This window comes from Otolemur garnettii, unplaced genomic scaffold (genome assembly GCF_000181295.1).
Source record: "Otolemur garnettii isolate 467f Iridium unplaced genomic scaffold, OtoGar3 scaffold00010, whole genome shotgun sequence".
Classification (NCBI taxonomy): Eukaryota; Metazoa; Chordata; class Mammalia; order Primates; family Galagidae; genus Otolemur; species Otolemur garnettii.
The window spans coordinates 15,558,218-15,574,201 of record NW_003852405.1 but is presented as its reverse complement, the minus strand read 5'-3'; the positions used below and the strand labels follow the sequence as shown (position 1 = coordinate 15,574,201).

General features: G+C 44.9%; 1 protein-coding gene across 5 annotated transcripts in view; it reads right to left on the bottom strand.

The window, feature by feature from the left end:
* Nucleotides 1–4,314: 4,314 nt before the first annotated feature.
* The window catches only part of BCAR3 (BCAR3, NSP family adaptor protein), a 110,381-nt gene continuing 98,711 nt past the window's right edge, over nucleotides 4,315–15,984 (bottom strand). For 2 of the 5 annotated variants that reach the window (XM_003784147.3, XM_023509778.1), the window contains 4 exons: nucleotides 12,991–13,162; nucleotides 9,254–9,365; nucleotides 8,800–9,012; nucleotides 4,318–4,954 (listed from right to left, as the gene is read on the bottom strand). In XM_003784147.3, coding sequence (XP_003784195.1) covers nucleotides 4,776–4,954; nucleotides 8,800–9,012; nucleotides 9,254–9,365; nucleotides 12,991–13,162 — 676 coding nt within the window. In that variant the 3' untranslated portion in view covers nucleotides 4,318–4,775. Of the gene's footprint in view, nucleotides 4,955–8,799; nucleotides 9,013–9,253; nucleotides 9,366–12,990; nucleotides 13,163–15,984 lie in introns of all 5 variants that reach the window. The other 3 variants (XM_023509777.1, XM_023509779.1, XM_003784146.3) reach the window with 2 other exon arrangements.

Genomic DNA, 15,984 nt, shown 5'->3' with positions numbered 1-15,984 from the left:
GCTGGAGTACAGTGCTTTGACGACAGCTCCCTGCAGCCTCAAACTCCTGGGCTCGTGATCCTCTCGCCTTGGCATCCCTAGAAGCTGGAACTATAGTTATGCACCATCAGGCCCAGGTAATATTCTTTTGTAGAGACAGATTGATCTTGAACTCCTGGCCTCGAACAGTCCTTTGATCTTGGCCTCCCAGATTGCTATAAGCCACCGCACTGGGTCCCAAGTTTTGCCTTATTTTGGCAATGTATTCTCTGGTGGAGAGCAGTTTGCCTGTGTGTTCAAAGAGGTGTAAGGAGAAGGACTGCCCAGAAGAGAGTGTCCTGCGAGTCACCGCTCAACTCCTGCTGTGTTCTCCCCTTCCCTTGGGTGGTCTCCAGATAGGAGGGTCACGTTCACCTGTCCTCTTCACCTCCACAAGTCCACCCTTCCCTCCCTTGCCAGGCAGACCAAGCCAATGCACCTCAGGCAAGCAGAAGCCCTAGCAGACTCGCCCAGTGTCCCTGTTCTCCTGCTCCTTCCTTTTCTGCCTTGTGCTGTGTCATAGCTGGCATCCAGCCAGTCAGTGGTGGTTTCCTGATTGGCTAGAGTGGGGCACACAGTCTGAGTGGAATGAGACAGACAGAAACCACAAGCTCCCAGTTCTGGCAAACCAAGATCAGCTGTCCCCACTCATGTCACCCCCTCTTCCTCCCTTTCTGCACTCTGGAGTGGGCGCCACAAGTCTTGGCAGCTGTGTAGCTAGCTGCCAGATGGTGCAATGCTGTCTAATGAGGGTAAGATGGGGATCAGCTGCATGTCCCCTCACTTCAGGTGCCAGACAGCACATCAGTAAGTTAATAACTGAATTTAAAGGGGGAAGTCACTGAAAAAGTTTGCAGTTCCTTCCCTGTGTTGAATGGGAGGGCATCATTTAGCTGCCCATACCAAACAAAAGTTTGTACCAACCAGTTTGTTTCAACAAATGATTTGAAAATTATTAGTAATTGATGAATGATTTGTGCTTTTATCACTTGGTAAATTTTTATTACATAATTTAAAGAATTTCACTTGTTCTCTTATACATTGGTATATTTAGAAACATCTCACTTGTCAAACATTTTGAATATTCCATTGTCTTGAGGTTGCTTTTTCATTCAACACTGTTTCTAAGCTTTATCCGTGTTTACGCATATTTCATTTTACTATGTATAGTATTCCACTGTATATACAATTTATCCTCTTGATGGACATTTGGGTTATTTCCTGAGTTTTGCTGGTAAAAAACAATTCTGCTTATGCATATCCACGTGCATGTTTACTGATGTGAGAGTTTCTGTCAGGTCTGTACCTAGGAGAAGAATTGCCAAGTTGTGAGTTATATTTTCAATTTTAAAAGATAATACCATGTTTTCCTCCCCAAATTATTGTAACATTTTTACACTGCTACAAGCATTGTGTAAGGGGTACAATCCTGGCCAATACTTAGGAGTCAGACTTCAATTTTTGTCAGTTCCAAGGCTGTAAAAGAACATTTCCCTGCTTATTGATGCTGAGCCTCTTTTCATGTTTATTGTATATTTTTCCATCTTGTGAAAAGCCTGTTTTCATCTTTGCACACTTCCTTTTTTTTTGAGACAGAGTCTCACTTTGTCACCCTGGTAGAGTGCCATGGCGTTATAGTAACCTCAAACTCTTGGGCTCAAGTGATCCCCTTGCCTCAGGCGCCCACCACAATGCCTGGCTACTTTTGGGGGGGGGGGGTCTCGTTCTTGCTAGGGCTCGTATTTTTTTTATCTTCTTACTCAGGTCTAGGTGAGCTTTGAGCCTAAAAGGCCAGCACTTCAACACTGAGCTACAGTGCCCAGCTTGTCCACTTTCCTATGTGGTTGTCTTAACATACTAATTCATGGGGGTTCTTGTGGATGAGATGCTGGTTGTGGTAGTTCTCTCTTACTGTGTAGCATAGCTGGCTGACACTGGCTCAGTTTCTCATGAAGTTGCAGTCATCTCAAGACTCTGTCTGGGGCTGGTGTGTCTACTGCCAAGATCATTCAAGTGGTTGCTGCCTACCTCAGTTCTTTGCTGGCTGTTGGCTAGAGACTTTGATTCCTTGGTGTGTGGACTCCATGGGATGCTTGCCCCAGGGTGAGTGATCCAAGACTCAAGATGGAAGTTGCAGTCTTTTTATAACTTAACACACATGACATGCCATTACTTCTGCCCAGTAACCCTGGTACAGCATGGGAAGAGACAATGTGAGTGTTAGCAGGAGGCAGGGAGTGTTGGTGGCCTTCTTGGAGGCTGCCTGCCATTACTTCTGCCCTGTAACCCTGGTACAATGTGGGAAGGGACAATGTGAGTGTGAGCAGGAGGCAGGGAGTGTTGGTGGCCATCTTGGAGGCTGCCTGCCGTGCTGATCCCTTTGTCAGGTTTACATTTTGCTAAGCTCTCTGTTTGCTCCTTTTCTCTATATTATCTTTTGATGAATAGAAGTTCTTCATTTTAATGCAGATTAATCAATATTTCATAATAAAAATGCTTTTTTGGTCTACCTTCAGAAATTCTTTTTTTTTTTTTTAACAGAGTCTCACTTTATTGCCCTCAGTAGAGTGCTATGGTGTCACAGCTCACAGCAAACTCCCAACTCCTGGGCTTAGGCGATTCTCTTGCTTCAGCCTCCCCGAGTAGCTGAGACTACAGGTGCCCGCCACAACGCCCGGCTATACCTTCAGAAATTCTTAATTGACTCCAAGTAAAAAGAGGTATTCTCATTTTTCTTCTATAAGTGTTACGGTTTTGCTCTTCACATGTAGGTTCTTAATTCCTCTAGATTTTATTTCAGGGTCTGATAGGAGGTAAGGAACCATTTTTTTCTCTTCATTTGCTTAGCCAAATGTTCAAGAATTATTTATTTTAAAAAATCATCCTTTTCCCCACTGATCAGTAGTATCACTCTGTTATATATTAAATTTCTAATGACAGTTTACAATGAGCTTTATATCTGGTAGGAACCACCAACCTGGAATGGATGTAAACCAATTTCTTAGTTTGGGGTTTTGTACATTTTTCTCCAGACCTGAATGAGGACAAGCCTGGGGTTATAAATGCCCATCAAAGACTATCATCATTACATTTACTTTACTCCTGGAGCTGTATGTGAAGACAGGTATGTTTCCTGGCAACCTGGATTTTTTTCCCAGCCCGTTAACAGGGACCCTTAAAGGGTCCCTAATTTAGTGGAGGCATTTTATGTTCAGTTACCCCAGGACAGTCTCTCATTCACTGAGCTGACACTAATGCTTACCTCAGGTTTCTAAGTTGTCACACGGAGTTGACTTACCTTTGCTGTACTTTTGGTGGAGGAGGGTAGGGTTGTTCCTTAGGGATTTGCCTCATTTCATTTTATCAAGTTTGTACAGTAAAAGGCATGTTTATTAAACAGGGCATTCTAAGGCAATTAGGAACCACCATCTTGCCAGAAATAGAAGTGTACTTTGGTTCCTCTCAACAAATAAAAAATAACAATGTGATGATGCCTTTAAAACATGGGAGAAGGGCCTCATGATTCTAGGCCATATTAATGGAAATAAGAGTCCAGGATTTGAAATATTTCTGTTGTATTGAACAGACCACAGTGAGAGTCTCATACTAAGTCCAGCATATTTAAGATGACAGGGTGATGGTTAAGTTACAGTGTAACTTTTAGAAGCAATAAGCCATGCTTTCTCAAAGGCTATTTTAACACTATGGAGAAATTTTTACAACCTATTTGAGGAAAGATAGATGTAACATTTGGTATGGTCCCAATATTATTTAAAAGAAGAATAAACAAATTGTTAAGTGTTTGACAGGTGGTGGCAGGGTGCTAGACTATTTGAAAGTCTTGTATGCCCAGGCGAGGATAGGAATAAACTAGAAAGTATCCCCTTTGCAAAGTCGTAAACCTAGAAAACAAACCTAGAACGCTCATTGCTGTACTTATCAGCTAGAAGACAACAGGTGATTTACTTGGAAATACCTGAAGAGACGTGGTAAAGTGTGACAGCAGCATCTGGGAGCTCAGTTTGCACAAGGTTCTATGCTGCATGTGGGACTCAATGAGGCCAATTTGGCCAAAGTCCAGCAAGCACCATAGCTTGAGTTGGAACCCAGGTCATCTGGAGCCATTGCTATCTTGTGTCACCATTCTGTCTCCTAAAGTAGCAGCCTGTTCATACCACTTTCATCAGTTTTGCTTTCCTATCAGCTTACAGTGGCTAGCCGAGAGAGTGCCTCGGGAGGCTAGGAGGAAGCCTATTATACTTTGATAAGCTGTTTTATAGTAAAGAGACTGGAGACAACTGTTTCACAAAAAGATATATTTTCATTCATGGCTATTTACATTTTTTCATATTTATTTAAAGAATATCATACAACTGATACCTTCAGAAATGTTTCATGCTTTTCTTTTAAACTCTTCTATTTATTTACACTCATCTGACATGAAATTAAAACTAAATTGGTCAAACGCCAGAACAGAAAGCAACCAGCCAGCATAGCCAGGTGTTCTCTGAAATTAGCTAATCAACATTAGCAACTGTTACCTTAATAATAAATTATCATTCACTTAAAAATCAGTAGTAATTTTTAGCCATTCATAAATAAGTGTGCTCTGTGCAATTTACACGTTTAATATCCTATGGATACTAAAGGTCTGTATATTGTCAGATTTGCACGTTATTACTTTATCACATGATGAGCTTCCCAAGGAAGAAACTGGAGATGCTTGAAATGATATCCTAAGGTTCTCTGGAGGGTCATCAAAGCTCTGCCGGCTTTACAGGAGGAGGCTCCAGTTTACGTGACAGGGCAGTTAAAATCTGGTTGAATTTCTCGTATCGCTCTGTCTGATTGACTTGTGCACCTTTGCTGCCCCACAGCAATCTCATTTGAAATTCAGTCCTCAAGATTTCGCTCATTTCTTCATCTGGTTGAAAACCTAAACAAAACAAAACCACCCAGAAAGTTACCTGAGTTCTGCTAAAAACATAGTGTTAGAAACTTGCTTGGTTAAGATCAAAATGAACTTTAGATTCTCTCAGAACCTAAAAACACTGCAGGGTCTCCTGTGGACTTGGGCGGGCAGAGCTCCAACCTCAAGGACCTGCCTCCTTCAGAGGGTAACAATTAAGCTCACTTCCACAGGCTGGTGTGGAGTCCGTGGGGACACGCCACTGTGGGTGGCAGTGCTGCGGGAAGGAAGGAGTGCTCCTGTTCCCTTGTTTTTCTGTTGTTTGTTTTTAACAACTTTACTGATGGATGACTTACATGCCATACGCTACGCCTACTGCAGCTTGGCAGTTTATAATGGTAAATCTGTACAACTGCACAACCGTCACTCCCAGTTTTTGAACACGTCTGTACCGCTTGTACCTCTTTGCAGTCAATTCCTACCCCTAACCCCAGCCAACCACTGAATTTTCTGTTTCTACTATTTTGCCTTTCCTAGAAGTCTGACATAAATGGAATCATCCAATATGGACTTTTTAATGTCTGACTTCTTTTTACTTAGTATGATGTTTTAAAGATTATTCCATCAGTAATTCACTTTCATTGCTGAAGAGTCGCCAGTTGTCTGGACACAGCACATTTTGTTTATCCGTCCACCCACTGATGCACCTTCGTCTCGTTTGCAGTTTCTGGCTACTATGAATAATGTTGAACGCTTACGTGGACATGTTTTTATTTCTCTAGAACCACTGGATCATATGGTAAGTAAATGTTTGCTTTTAAAGAAACCATCAAACTCTACTCAAAAAATAGCCGTACTTTTATATTCACACTGGCAACATATGAAGATCCCAATTTTACCACATGCTGCCAACCCTTAGTTTTATTTTTTTTTTTTTTTTGAGAGACAGAGTCTTACTTTGTCACCCTTGGTAGAGTGCCGTGGCATCTTGGCTCACAGCAACCTCCAACTCTTGGGCTTAGGCAATTCTCTTGCCTCAGCCTCCCAAGTAGCTGGGACTACAGGCACCTGCCACAACGCCCGGCTATATTTTAGAGACAGGGTCTCTCTCTGGTTCAGGCTGGTCTTGAATCTGTGAGCTCAGGCAATCCACCTGCCTTGGCCTCTCAAGCACTGGGATTACAGGCATGAGCCACCACACCTGGCCTATTTTTGTCATTCTTGTTAAATGTTACCATTCTAGATAGTGTATGTGGTGGCATCTCATTGTAGTTTAAATTGATGTTTCCCTAATAATTGAAGCTTTGAACATCTTTTCCTGCAGTTGTCATTTGTATGTCTTCTAGGTGTCTATTCACATTTTTTGTCCTACTTAAATTTTGTCTTAAGTTGTAAGAATTCTTTACGTATTCTAGATATACATCCCTTATCAGACATACAGTTAGCAAGTATTTTCTCTTAGTCTTGCCTTTCACTATCGTAATTGGGTATTTTTGAAGAGCAAAAGTTAAAAATTTATTAATGTTTTCCATTATGGTTCATGCTTTTTGTGTCCTAATAAATCTCTACATAACACAAGGGCACAAAGAATTTCTCCTGTATCTCCTTATAGGAGCTTTATACTTCAGCTCTTATATTTTGGGGGGGGGGGGGTTAGGATCTATTTTTGGATTACTAATTGTGTACAGTATGACAAGGATTAAGATTTATTTTTTTTGAGACAGAGTCTCCCTTTGTTGCCCCCCGTAGAATGCCATGGAATCATAACTCCCAGCAACCTCCAACTCCTGGGCTCAAGCGATCCTTCTGCTTCAGCCCCCTGAGTAGCTGGGACTACAGGTGCTGCCACAACGCCTAGCTAGTTTTTCTTTTTCTAGTAGAGATGGGGTCTCAGTTAGGCTGGTTGCAGACTTCTGAACTCAAGCAATCTACCCGCCTCAGCCTCCTCGAGTGAAGATTTATTTTTTTGTGTAAAGACATCCAATAGTTCCAGTGCCTTTTTCAAAAACCAACTGACTCAAGTCATGTGTGTGGCTTTGTTTTTTGACTCTATTCTGATTTCAGGGAAGATCCTGTCTACTTAAGGATCTTAAGATGCTTATCAGAGAAGCAGGAAGCCTCTGGCAAAGAATTGTGGTGTTCATCCTAATCTGGGGTAGTTTGCTTCATCATTAAATATAATCCTTCCCTCTAGATCACAGGATTCTGGTTGTGGAAAGGACAATATGAACCTTTCTTCCCGAGGATGCTAGAATATCCTTGATGTTTAAACAACCAAAGGCCAGTTGATGACTTCCGTTCATTCAATGAACATGCTTTGAGCCTCTATCCTGGGAGGGAGCTGGTGAGCAAATCTCTGCCTTCACTGTATTCACTGTCACTTTTAGCAGTGACAGGATCAACTGAAAAATTCCATCAGCTGCCTTTAAAGTGACTTGCTGTAGAACAGCTTTGGGCCCACTTTTCTCAAAACCCATCCTGATATATTGGCTCATACGACATCCAATGTAATATATTCATTGGCTTTGTACAGGTACACACTCTAACAGTTTGTTGAATTGTGTGCTTCTATTGTTTGAGTCCCACCTAGCTAATGCTGGAGAGCTTTTTGAGGGAAAAAAAGGAACAGGTATGTGGTCTGAGGCAACCACCTTTTCTCAAGATGAAATGAATAGTCCCCTCTTTTACCACATAGTTGTTAGCTTTGTGGACCAAACTGTGGGTCCTTGAACAATTTTTAAAATGTAGTAAGAGGGAACAGTCGTCCCTCTTGACTGCACTGGCAAAGGTCTCTGTCTAGCACTTGCTTCCTGAATGGTCTTTCTGCCAACAGGCCTTCCAGCCTCCTCCTCACAGACGCCGGGTATTTTACTTCAAAACATAGGTCTGACCACGTGATGCCCTCCCATGCTGGCTGTTCTCCAGCCACAGATCCCTTCCCAGCTGTGCCCACCCCCTGTGCAGCCTAGCTGGCTATTCCTTAGGTCATGACTCACACTACCCCAGACCCATGTGCTTGTGGTTCCTGTTCTTTCTTAAGCTCTCTCAACAGCTTTGCTTCTGTTAGACCTTCTGAATGGAACTTCCATCCTTTTCTCTCTCTCTTTTCTGGCTACTTGTGTTCTTTTATAATCAATGGAGATGTTTTTCTGGGAAGTTGTGCCTCTAAGCACCTGGAGGGCATCGAGTTAGTGTAGTGCTACGCTGACCCTGTCTGTGGCAAATGTTTATGACAGTAACTGAAGAAGCTGCTTTCTATTACCATAGTACCTATAAGAAAGATCAGTTATGCAACACTCTGCCCAAGACTTTCCAGAAGGTGTCTCGTGCTGAGACAGTGTGACTGGGAAGGAACAGGAGTGCAGACTGGGCACAGTGGCTCACACCTGTAATCCTGGCACTTTGGGAGGCCGAGGCAGGTGGATTGCCTGAGATCAGGGGTTCCAGACCAGTCTGAGCAAAAGCAAGTTTGAGGTTGCTGTGAGCTATGACACCATGGACCTCTAGTCTGGTGCATGAGAGTGAGACTGTCTCAAAAAAAAAAAAAATGTAATAGGAGCACAGATAAATGAGGTCTAGATAAAACTCTGCCGCCTCATCTTGGTGCAATACCTTTTCAAATCTGACCTACTAGAGTTACTAACTTCTACTATATACCACTGACAGCAGAAGACATAAGAAAGGAGACATAGGACACTGAAGTCATTTTTGAATTAAGAGCAAGTAATGATCAGTCAAATAAGAAATGGAATTTGTGATATTCTTCCTTCCTTGGTATTTTTCTAATTGAGGCCTTCCAAGCTCTTTCATTCCTTCATTTCTGTTACTACACAAAGTAGCTTAGACAGCAGCTTACAAAACCCGCCTCCTACCTGCCAGGATCCTCTCGGCATTCACGCGGTAGCTGTCTGCAGCCTCTGCCATAGATCGGGCTGCTGCTAAATGGTTCAGCATGATTTCACAGCTTTGGTCATTTTTTTCCCACATGTCAGTTCCTTCAAAAGTGACTGCCTGGCGCTCCATTAAGGTCACAAGGGGCATCAGAAGTGGGACTGACACATTGTTTGGGGGAACACATGCAGACTCTGAAGGACAAGAAGTAAAGTTTTCCATAACATATTTTTTCAAATTTAGGCACAGAATGAGATGACTCCTAGCCTGTGAATTGTCACTACTGTAGACCTCCAAGCAATGCTATTATCTGATAAAAGTCCTGATGAGGCATCAGCAGTTCTGCAGATAACTCAGAGCTTCATAATCTGCCCTGTTAAGTGCTTGACAAAAGGGCCCATGGGCACCCGGGGGTCCTCTGCCTGCTGTGCTCACCTCGGCCTTCATGTAGGAGTTTGCTAAAGGGCTTCAGCTGTTTCTCATAGAGGATGGCCGTTTGAGTGTACTGGTGCCTCAGGGCAGTCCATGTTTTTTCTAACCTTGTGATCTGGAAAAAAGAACAGTGTTATCATTCTGAAAAAGGCAAAATTAGTTTTTGCAGCCAGGTACAGTGGCTCATGCTCATAATCTAGCACTTTGAGAGGCTGAGGGAGGAGGACTGCTTGAGGCCAGGAGTTCAAGACCAGCCTGGGTAATAGCAAGATCTCATCTCTACAAAAAATAGAAAACTTAGCCAGCTGTAGTGGTGGGCACTTGTAGTCCCAGCTACTCAGGAGCCTGAGGAAGAAGGGAGTGCAGGAATTTGAGGTGGTAGTGAGCTATCATGAAGCCACTGCACTCTAACCCAGTCAACAGAGTGAGACTCTGTTTAAAAAAAAAAAATTACCCTTTTGCTTAAAATTTGGAACAGGATCCACACGGCAAAATAGAGTACTGAGAAAAAGCAATCCCCCACCCCAGCCTATTCTTTTTGAACTGCTCTAATGGGTCATCCCAGAGATAAGTCCTCTCATGTTGTGTGTGTGTATACACACCCCTTTTATTTTTATCTGTTTATTTATTTGCAGTTTTTGGCCCGGGGCCGTATTTGAACCTGCCACCTCTGGCATATGGGGCCAGCGCCCTACTCCTTTCAGCCATAGGCACCGCCCTCTATTTATTTATTTTTAAGACAGACTCTCACTCAGTCACCCTAGGTAGAGTGCCATGACATCACAGCTCACAGCAACTTCAAACTCTTGGGTTCAAGCAATCTTGCCTCAACCTCCCAAGTAGCTGGGACTACAAGGTCCCACCACAATGCCCAGCTAGTTTTTCTATTTTTAGTAGAGACAGGATCTTGCTTTGCTCAGACTGGTCTTGAACTCCTGAGCTCAGGCGATCTACCTGCCTTAGCCTCCCAGAGTGCCATGTACCCCTTTTAAAAATAAATACAGGTGGGCCATGCATGGTGGCTCATGCCTGTAATCCTAGCACTCTGGGAGGCTGAGGTGGGTGGATCACTTAAGCTCAGTTGTTTGAGACCAGCCTGAGCAAGAGTGAGACCCTGTCTCTATAAATAGCTGGGCATTGTGGTAGGCATATGTAATCCAGCTACTTGGGAAGCTGTGGCAAAAGGATCACTTGAGCCCAGGAGTTTGAGGTTGCTGAGCTACAAGGCACTTTACCCAGGATGAAAGTGAGACTTTGTCTCAAAAATACATGCATACATACATCTACAACATACATTTTTCAGTTCCTTACTGGGAAATCATTCCATAGATATACATACAGAACAGGCTTATTTTGTTAAGTATTCCACCATATGGAGACACTGTAGTTTAGCCTATAGATAAGAGTTTTAAATATATCTTGGCATAAAAAAAATTACGTCATAAAGATTCTGCAAAGTGTACGTACGTGGACATATCTGGAGGATATATTTACAGAAGTGGAACTTCTAGACTAAGAGTTTATTTTAAGTTTGAGAGGCGTTGGTAACCATCCAACGTAGGGGTGGTAACAAGATGAAGATGCAGAAATGTGACAGGAAGCATCTTCGTGTTGCTAGTACGCAGTGGCTGAGGCACACAGAGAACTGCCCAGACTGTATGTCACTACTCATCTCTTTTCACTTCTTTCGGAATGATTTACTCAACACCAGCCATTTGCCACTGACTCGGACTATTCTAAGATAAATGGTCCCCCACTTGCACCATGAAACCAAGATGCCTAAGCCTCAAGGTTTCCACAGGAAACAAGGGAGGGCACACTTTGCCTTAAGTATTTGAAGAATTTCATTTAATCTTCTTAGAGCCCTATAAGGCAGGTATTTTGGCTTCATTCTACAGATCAGAAAACAGAAGAGATTAGGTAGCTTGCCCGAGCGTTCCCAGCTGGTAAGTGGCAGAGCTGAGATTCATCTCCTTGGCAAGAGCTCTCAGGGATCCCAAGAGGGAGGTAAGAAAGGTCAGCTCCAGCTGGTGTGCTGGGAAGAAAAGGCTAGGGCTGGTGGTCCTCTGCCCACCCCTATGCTGCCCTCTCTTCTTAAGATCCCTTCTTCCCTCCCTCCCTGGAGCATCTGCCCTTCTAGAGGAAGCCTGTGTCTGGGTTAGGCTCATCTCCTGGGTGTGCCCTCTCCACACCAGCAGCTGAGCAGAGACGGTGGCGTATATGGCTGTAGGGTAAGGGCAGGTTTGGATGGTGACACAGAAATGTGACTGTCCCCTGGGGCTTCCCCTGGGTATGCCACTCCCCTCCCCCTTGGCTCCTGCTCACACTGAGGTCCTGAATAACCTTGTCACCTGACGCTAAGGGGCTCCAGAAGGGAAAGGTCTGACACTGCTAAGGAGGAAGGAGCCACTTACAAAGGCCTGTGAAGGTGGTGGTTTGGGACAGGTCCCTAACCTGCCATATCAGACAGCAACCACGCCACCCCACGGAACACCCCCTTTATCATCCTGGAGGAAGCTCAGGGCTTCGAGCATCAGCCTAGCCTGTTGGCTCAGCTGTCAAAATTCTAGGCAGTAATGGGTGCGAGGAAATAAAGATGATGTAATTAAAAACACCTGAATGAAAAATTAGAACCCCCCCCTGCTATAGAAATCAGTATATCCTGAAATTACGGCAGAACACATATGGGTTGCCTTTTTCAAATAGTGATCCTGGAAAATTCCAGCAATCTGAAGAATTTTAAAAGCCCTGTAGGTATTATAACTGGAATTGATACGCCCCAAATTCCTGGTGAAGGCACCAGGTTGTTGAGCTTCTTGGTTTTGAGGTGACCTTGCTTTAATGCTTTAAATCATGTTCCTGCCTCATGCTGACTTGGGGGACAGGTGAATGTAGCTGGCTTCTTTGGTGGCAATGATGGATTTTCAGTGAGCACCTGGCAGATCTCAGCCCATTTGTGGCTATAAAATAGCTGAGATAATTGAACAGCAGTTCTGATGTTACTGGTTACAGGTTTTGCTTGCAGGACTGTCATCTCGTACTGAGTCCTCCAAGCACGCAGGGCTTGGAAGAACAGAAATAGGAAAGCTGGTTCTGAGCAATAAAGATAGCAGGGTGACTTTCCTCTGTGAGGCCTGTTTGATTTCAAATACAGGATTTCAGGTTTGATACTCATCCTGAAAAACTCCTGTCAAAGCAGATAAATTCAAATGCCCAATTTCAGAAACTCTAATGAGGGGGCTCTACAGCAGGTGGGCTGGGAGTTTTTTAACAGGAGTCTGTTTTAGGTAACCTGAGGACCGTACTTGAGATAAACCACTCTAAGGATCTCTGATAAAAGCTCCCCAAATGTCTCATTTTCCCAGTCATTATCGCCAACTGCCTACACTCCTGCTGACCCGGATGGAAGCAGTCTCTTTACACACATTTCAGCCAGATGTCTCACCCTAATTGGCTCTCCAGGAACACTGAATGTTCGGGAGGATGATACTGTTACTGTACATCAAAGAGAAACCACGGACTGTGGACTGTTGGTGATCATCCACTGTTTTTAAAAGCAGAGCCAAAATACTCAGGGCACTGCTCCTGGTGGCCCCCTAACTGAAGCAGCTTCCACTAAGATTCAATTTACTTTTTGAGACTAAAATAGCCCGGGGGTTGCTAAGCCTGATGGTGGACCCCTGTGCAGAGCAGTCAGTACACACAGGCCCGAGGGCCTCACAAAGCAAGCGGAAATTTACCTGTGGCATTTCCAGGGCTTTCATGACAGCTGAGAAGGAATATAGGTCCCCCATGGAATCTTTCAGTTCCACAGCCACCTGGATGATCCTATTGAGAGTGGCCGCTCGGTCCTCCAAAGTGCCTGTGCAGCCCAGGACGTCCACGGCAACACCGATGGCCATTGTGTTGTGTCTGAGAGGGAGGAGATGAGGGGTCAGGCCCAGGGCCCACAGGACTAGAAGAAAATGAAACCAAATTGGCCCGAACAGGACTGTTTTCTGCATCATTTATTGCTTGCTCTGAACTGTGTTGGCTGCAAACAGTTTGGACGGCCAGGTTTGACAGAGACCACCCCTAGCAGCCGATGGAAGCAAGATGCCCCAGGACAGGACCAAGTTCACCCATGAGCTGAAGGGAATAAAGAAGGTCTTCCCTGGGCAAAGATGCTCAGAGGTGCATGGGACCTCCATGAGAGGTCTAGGGGGGAGCAGGGCCCCCCAACACACACAAACTGGGACTCCTCTCTTCAGGGAAGCCCAGACTACCTCCAAGGAGCCCCCTGGACTTGGGAATGGATGGGACAGAAAAATGGGAGAGTATGTTTGGTCCAGGGAAGATGTCAGAACAAGATGTCATCGGGCATCAGAACAAAGAAGGAAGGAGGAGCTGAGAAGGGTGTTCTGCAGCCCCAGGCAAGAGGCCAGAAAGGCTCGGAGATGTGGACAAGACTGAGCAGCTGATGACCGGCAGGAATTTGTCTCCACATTTCCCCCAACAATCCTCCCTTTTCTCATCCTGGACCGAACGGGCCGACTTCACAGACTCAGATCAGGAAGCAGGGGGATCTGACAATGGGACGAAGGTGAATGGGGTCAGGTTGTGGCAGGAAGCACAGACTGCAACCTCCTTTCCTTCTCTCTGTAAATCAGGACCCAGGAATTGGCTGCTGTGGACCAGAACTGCCTTAGTTAAATTTCACCCAGGCTGTGCTGGGGGTGAAGCCTGCAATTCATAGCTATGGTCACTAAAATACAACATGCTTTGGAACTCCAGGGCCACTCTGTCCTAAATGTTTAGAGCTCGAGATGTGACTCCAGGGCCATGCTCTCCCTGGGCCCTGGCACGCTGGTCTCTCTCTCACTCTTCTAGCTAGGGCCCAGCACTATGCATTTCTCTGTTTGTTAAATAAGCAGTGAGCTTGGCCTCTGAGTGTGTGTGTGGGCATGTGTGTATGGCGTGAACTGCTCCACTCCTTAGCCTCTTCATCTGTACAATGAGAGCGAGGGTCCCGAGAAGTGGAGACCGTGCATGGGTATGAAATTAATTAGGGTGGCCAGGCACCCACAGACACCCAGGAAACAACAGTTGTCACTACAGTTGTCTGTGTGTGTCTCTCCCTTTGTCTTGGTCCATTTTAGGCATGTATCTCTAAGTCTTTCCCTTTACTCCAGGTAGCTCCTCTCTCTGATTTGCTGTCTTTATTAATTACTAGACCCAAACATAGACCTAAAGCATAATTTTTATTTATTTATTTAGACAGAATCTCACTTTGTCACTCTGGGTAGTGTTGTAGCTTCATAGCTCACAGCAACCTCAAGTTCCTGGGCTGAAGCGATCTTCTTGTCTCAGTCTCCTAGGTGTCCCCTCCCAACACTTGGCTAGTTTTCCTAAAGTGTACTTTTATTATTTGTATTTTTTAAAGGGTTTTATTCATTTGCAAAGTGTTAACATTGGGTAGAAAAATTTTAAACTAATAGTAAACTAACCTCCCATGTTGTATTCAATTTTTTTTCAGTGTTTTCTTCTGTGTTTTTAGTTTTACTGGCCCTTAATAAATGACAGGTTCTCAACCCCTTCTGTAAGGCCTGCTGTTATACCAGTGGTTAGCTATATGGTTATAGCCATTCACTCAACCAGCACGTGCCTAAAACCTGAGGATGCCACGAGGGGAAGGATAACTCAGGAAGGCAAGTGTGTAGGGAGCACTCCAGGGTTGGCAACAGGAGACACTCAAAGATGACATGAAGGATGTCTCCAGCTTAGAATGCCTAGGCTGGGTGAAGCGGTGAATTACAAATAAAGGATGGTTTCGTATATCATTTGTTTGACACTTCAGGACTCCTATAACCTTGGTTTCACTCCAGGCTGTGGTAGACAGATCCCTCAAGTCAGCCTTGGAAAAGAAACAAGCTAAGGAGACCCCAGCCAAGTGACAATCAAATGAAGAAAGACAGGGGTATTGACAAGAGTGAAAAATCAGGAAATAGCCACGAGAGCAGCCCCAGACTTGTGCCCTGACCTGGGCCCAGAATGCGTGTCCCAGTGCCCCTAATGACACTGATGAAATAAGGCTTGGATCCCTCAGGCCTGCCATCTGGGGAGTTTTCAGGCTGAATTGTGTCACATGAGGAACAGGGAAGAGTGTCAGTACAGCTCACCTCTGTGGATGGGGGAAGCCCCTGGGAGAGAAGGGGGCACCCAGAGAGAGAAGCTGCAACCTACTGGGGTCTCTGTAGGACAAGCAGGGGAATGAGGAAGTAGGGTCTGAACCTCCCAAGACCTTACACGGCAGATGTGCCTGAGCAAACCCAGCCTGGCCACTTCTTCACCTCTTCCCCACACGGCTTCAATTTGGCACTCTGGGTATGCTCCATGGAAAGCAGCTCGAGGGCACAGCGCCGGCCACATGGCAGTCACTGTACCTGCCTCATAGCCAAGTACCCTTGAAAGCAGCTGCTTCAACCCCTCTGAGATCATCTGAAATGCAATGCTGACTTTCCAGGACTGACATTTTAGCACTGCACTATCCCCTGGCCTCCCATGCCTACTGACACTTAAAATAGTTAAATACTGGCTCGGCGCCTATGGCTCAAGTGGCTAAGGCACCAGCCACATACACCTAAGGTAGCGGGTTCGAATCCCCAGCCCGGGCCCGCCAAACAACAATAATGGCTGCAACCAAAAAATAGCCGGGCGTTGTGGCAGGCGCCTGTGGTCCCAGCTACTTGGGAGGC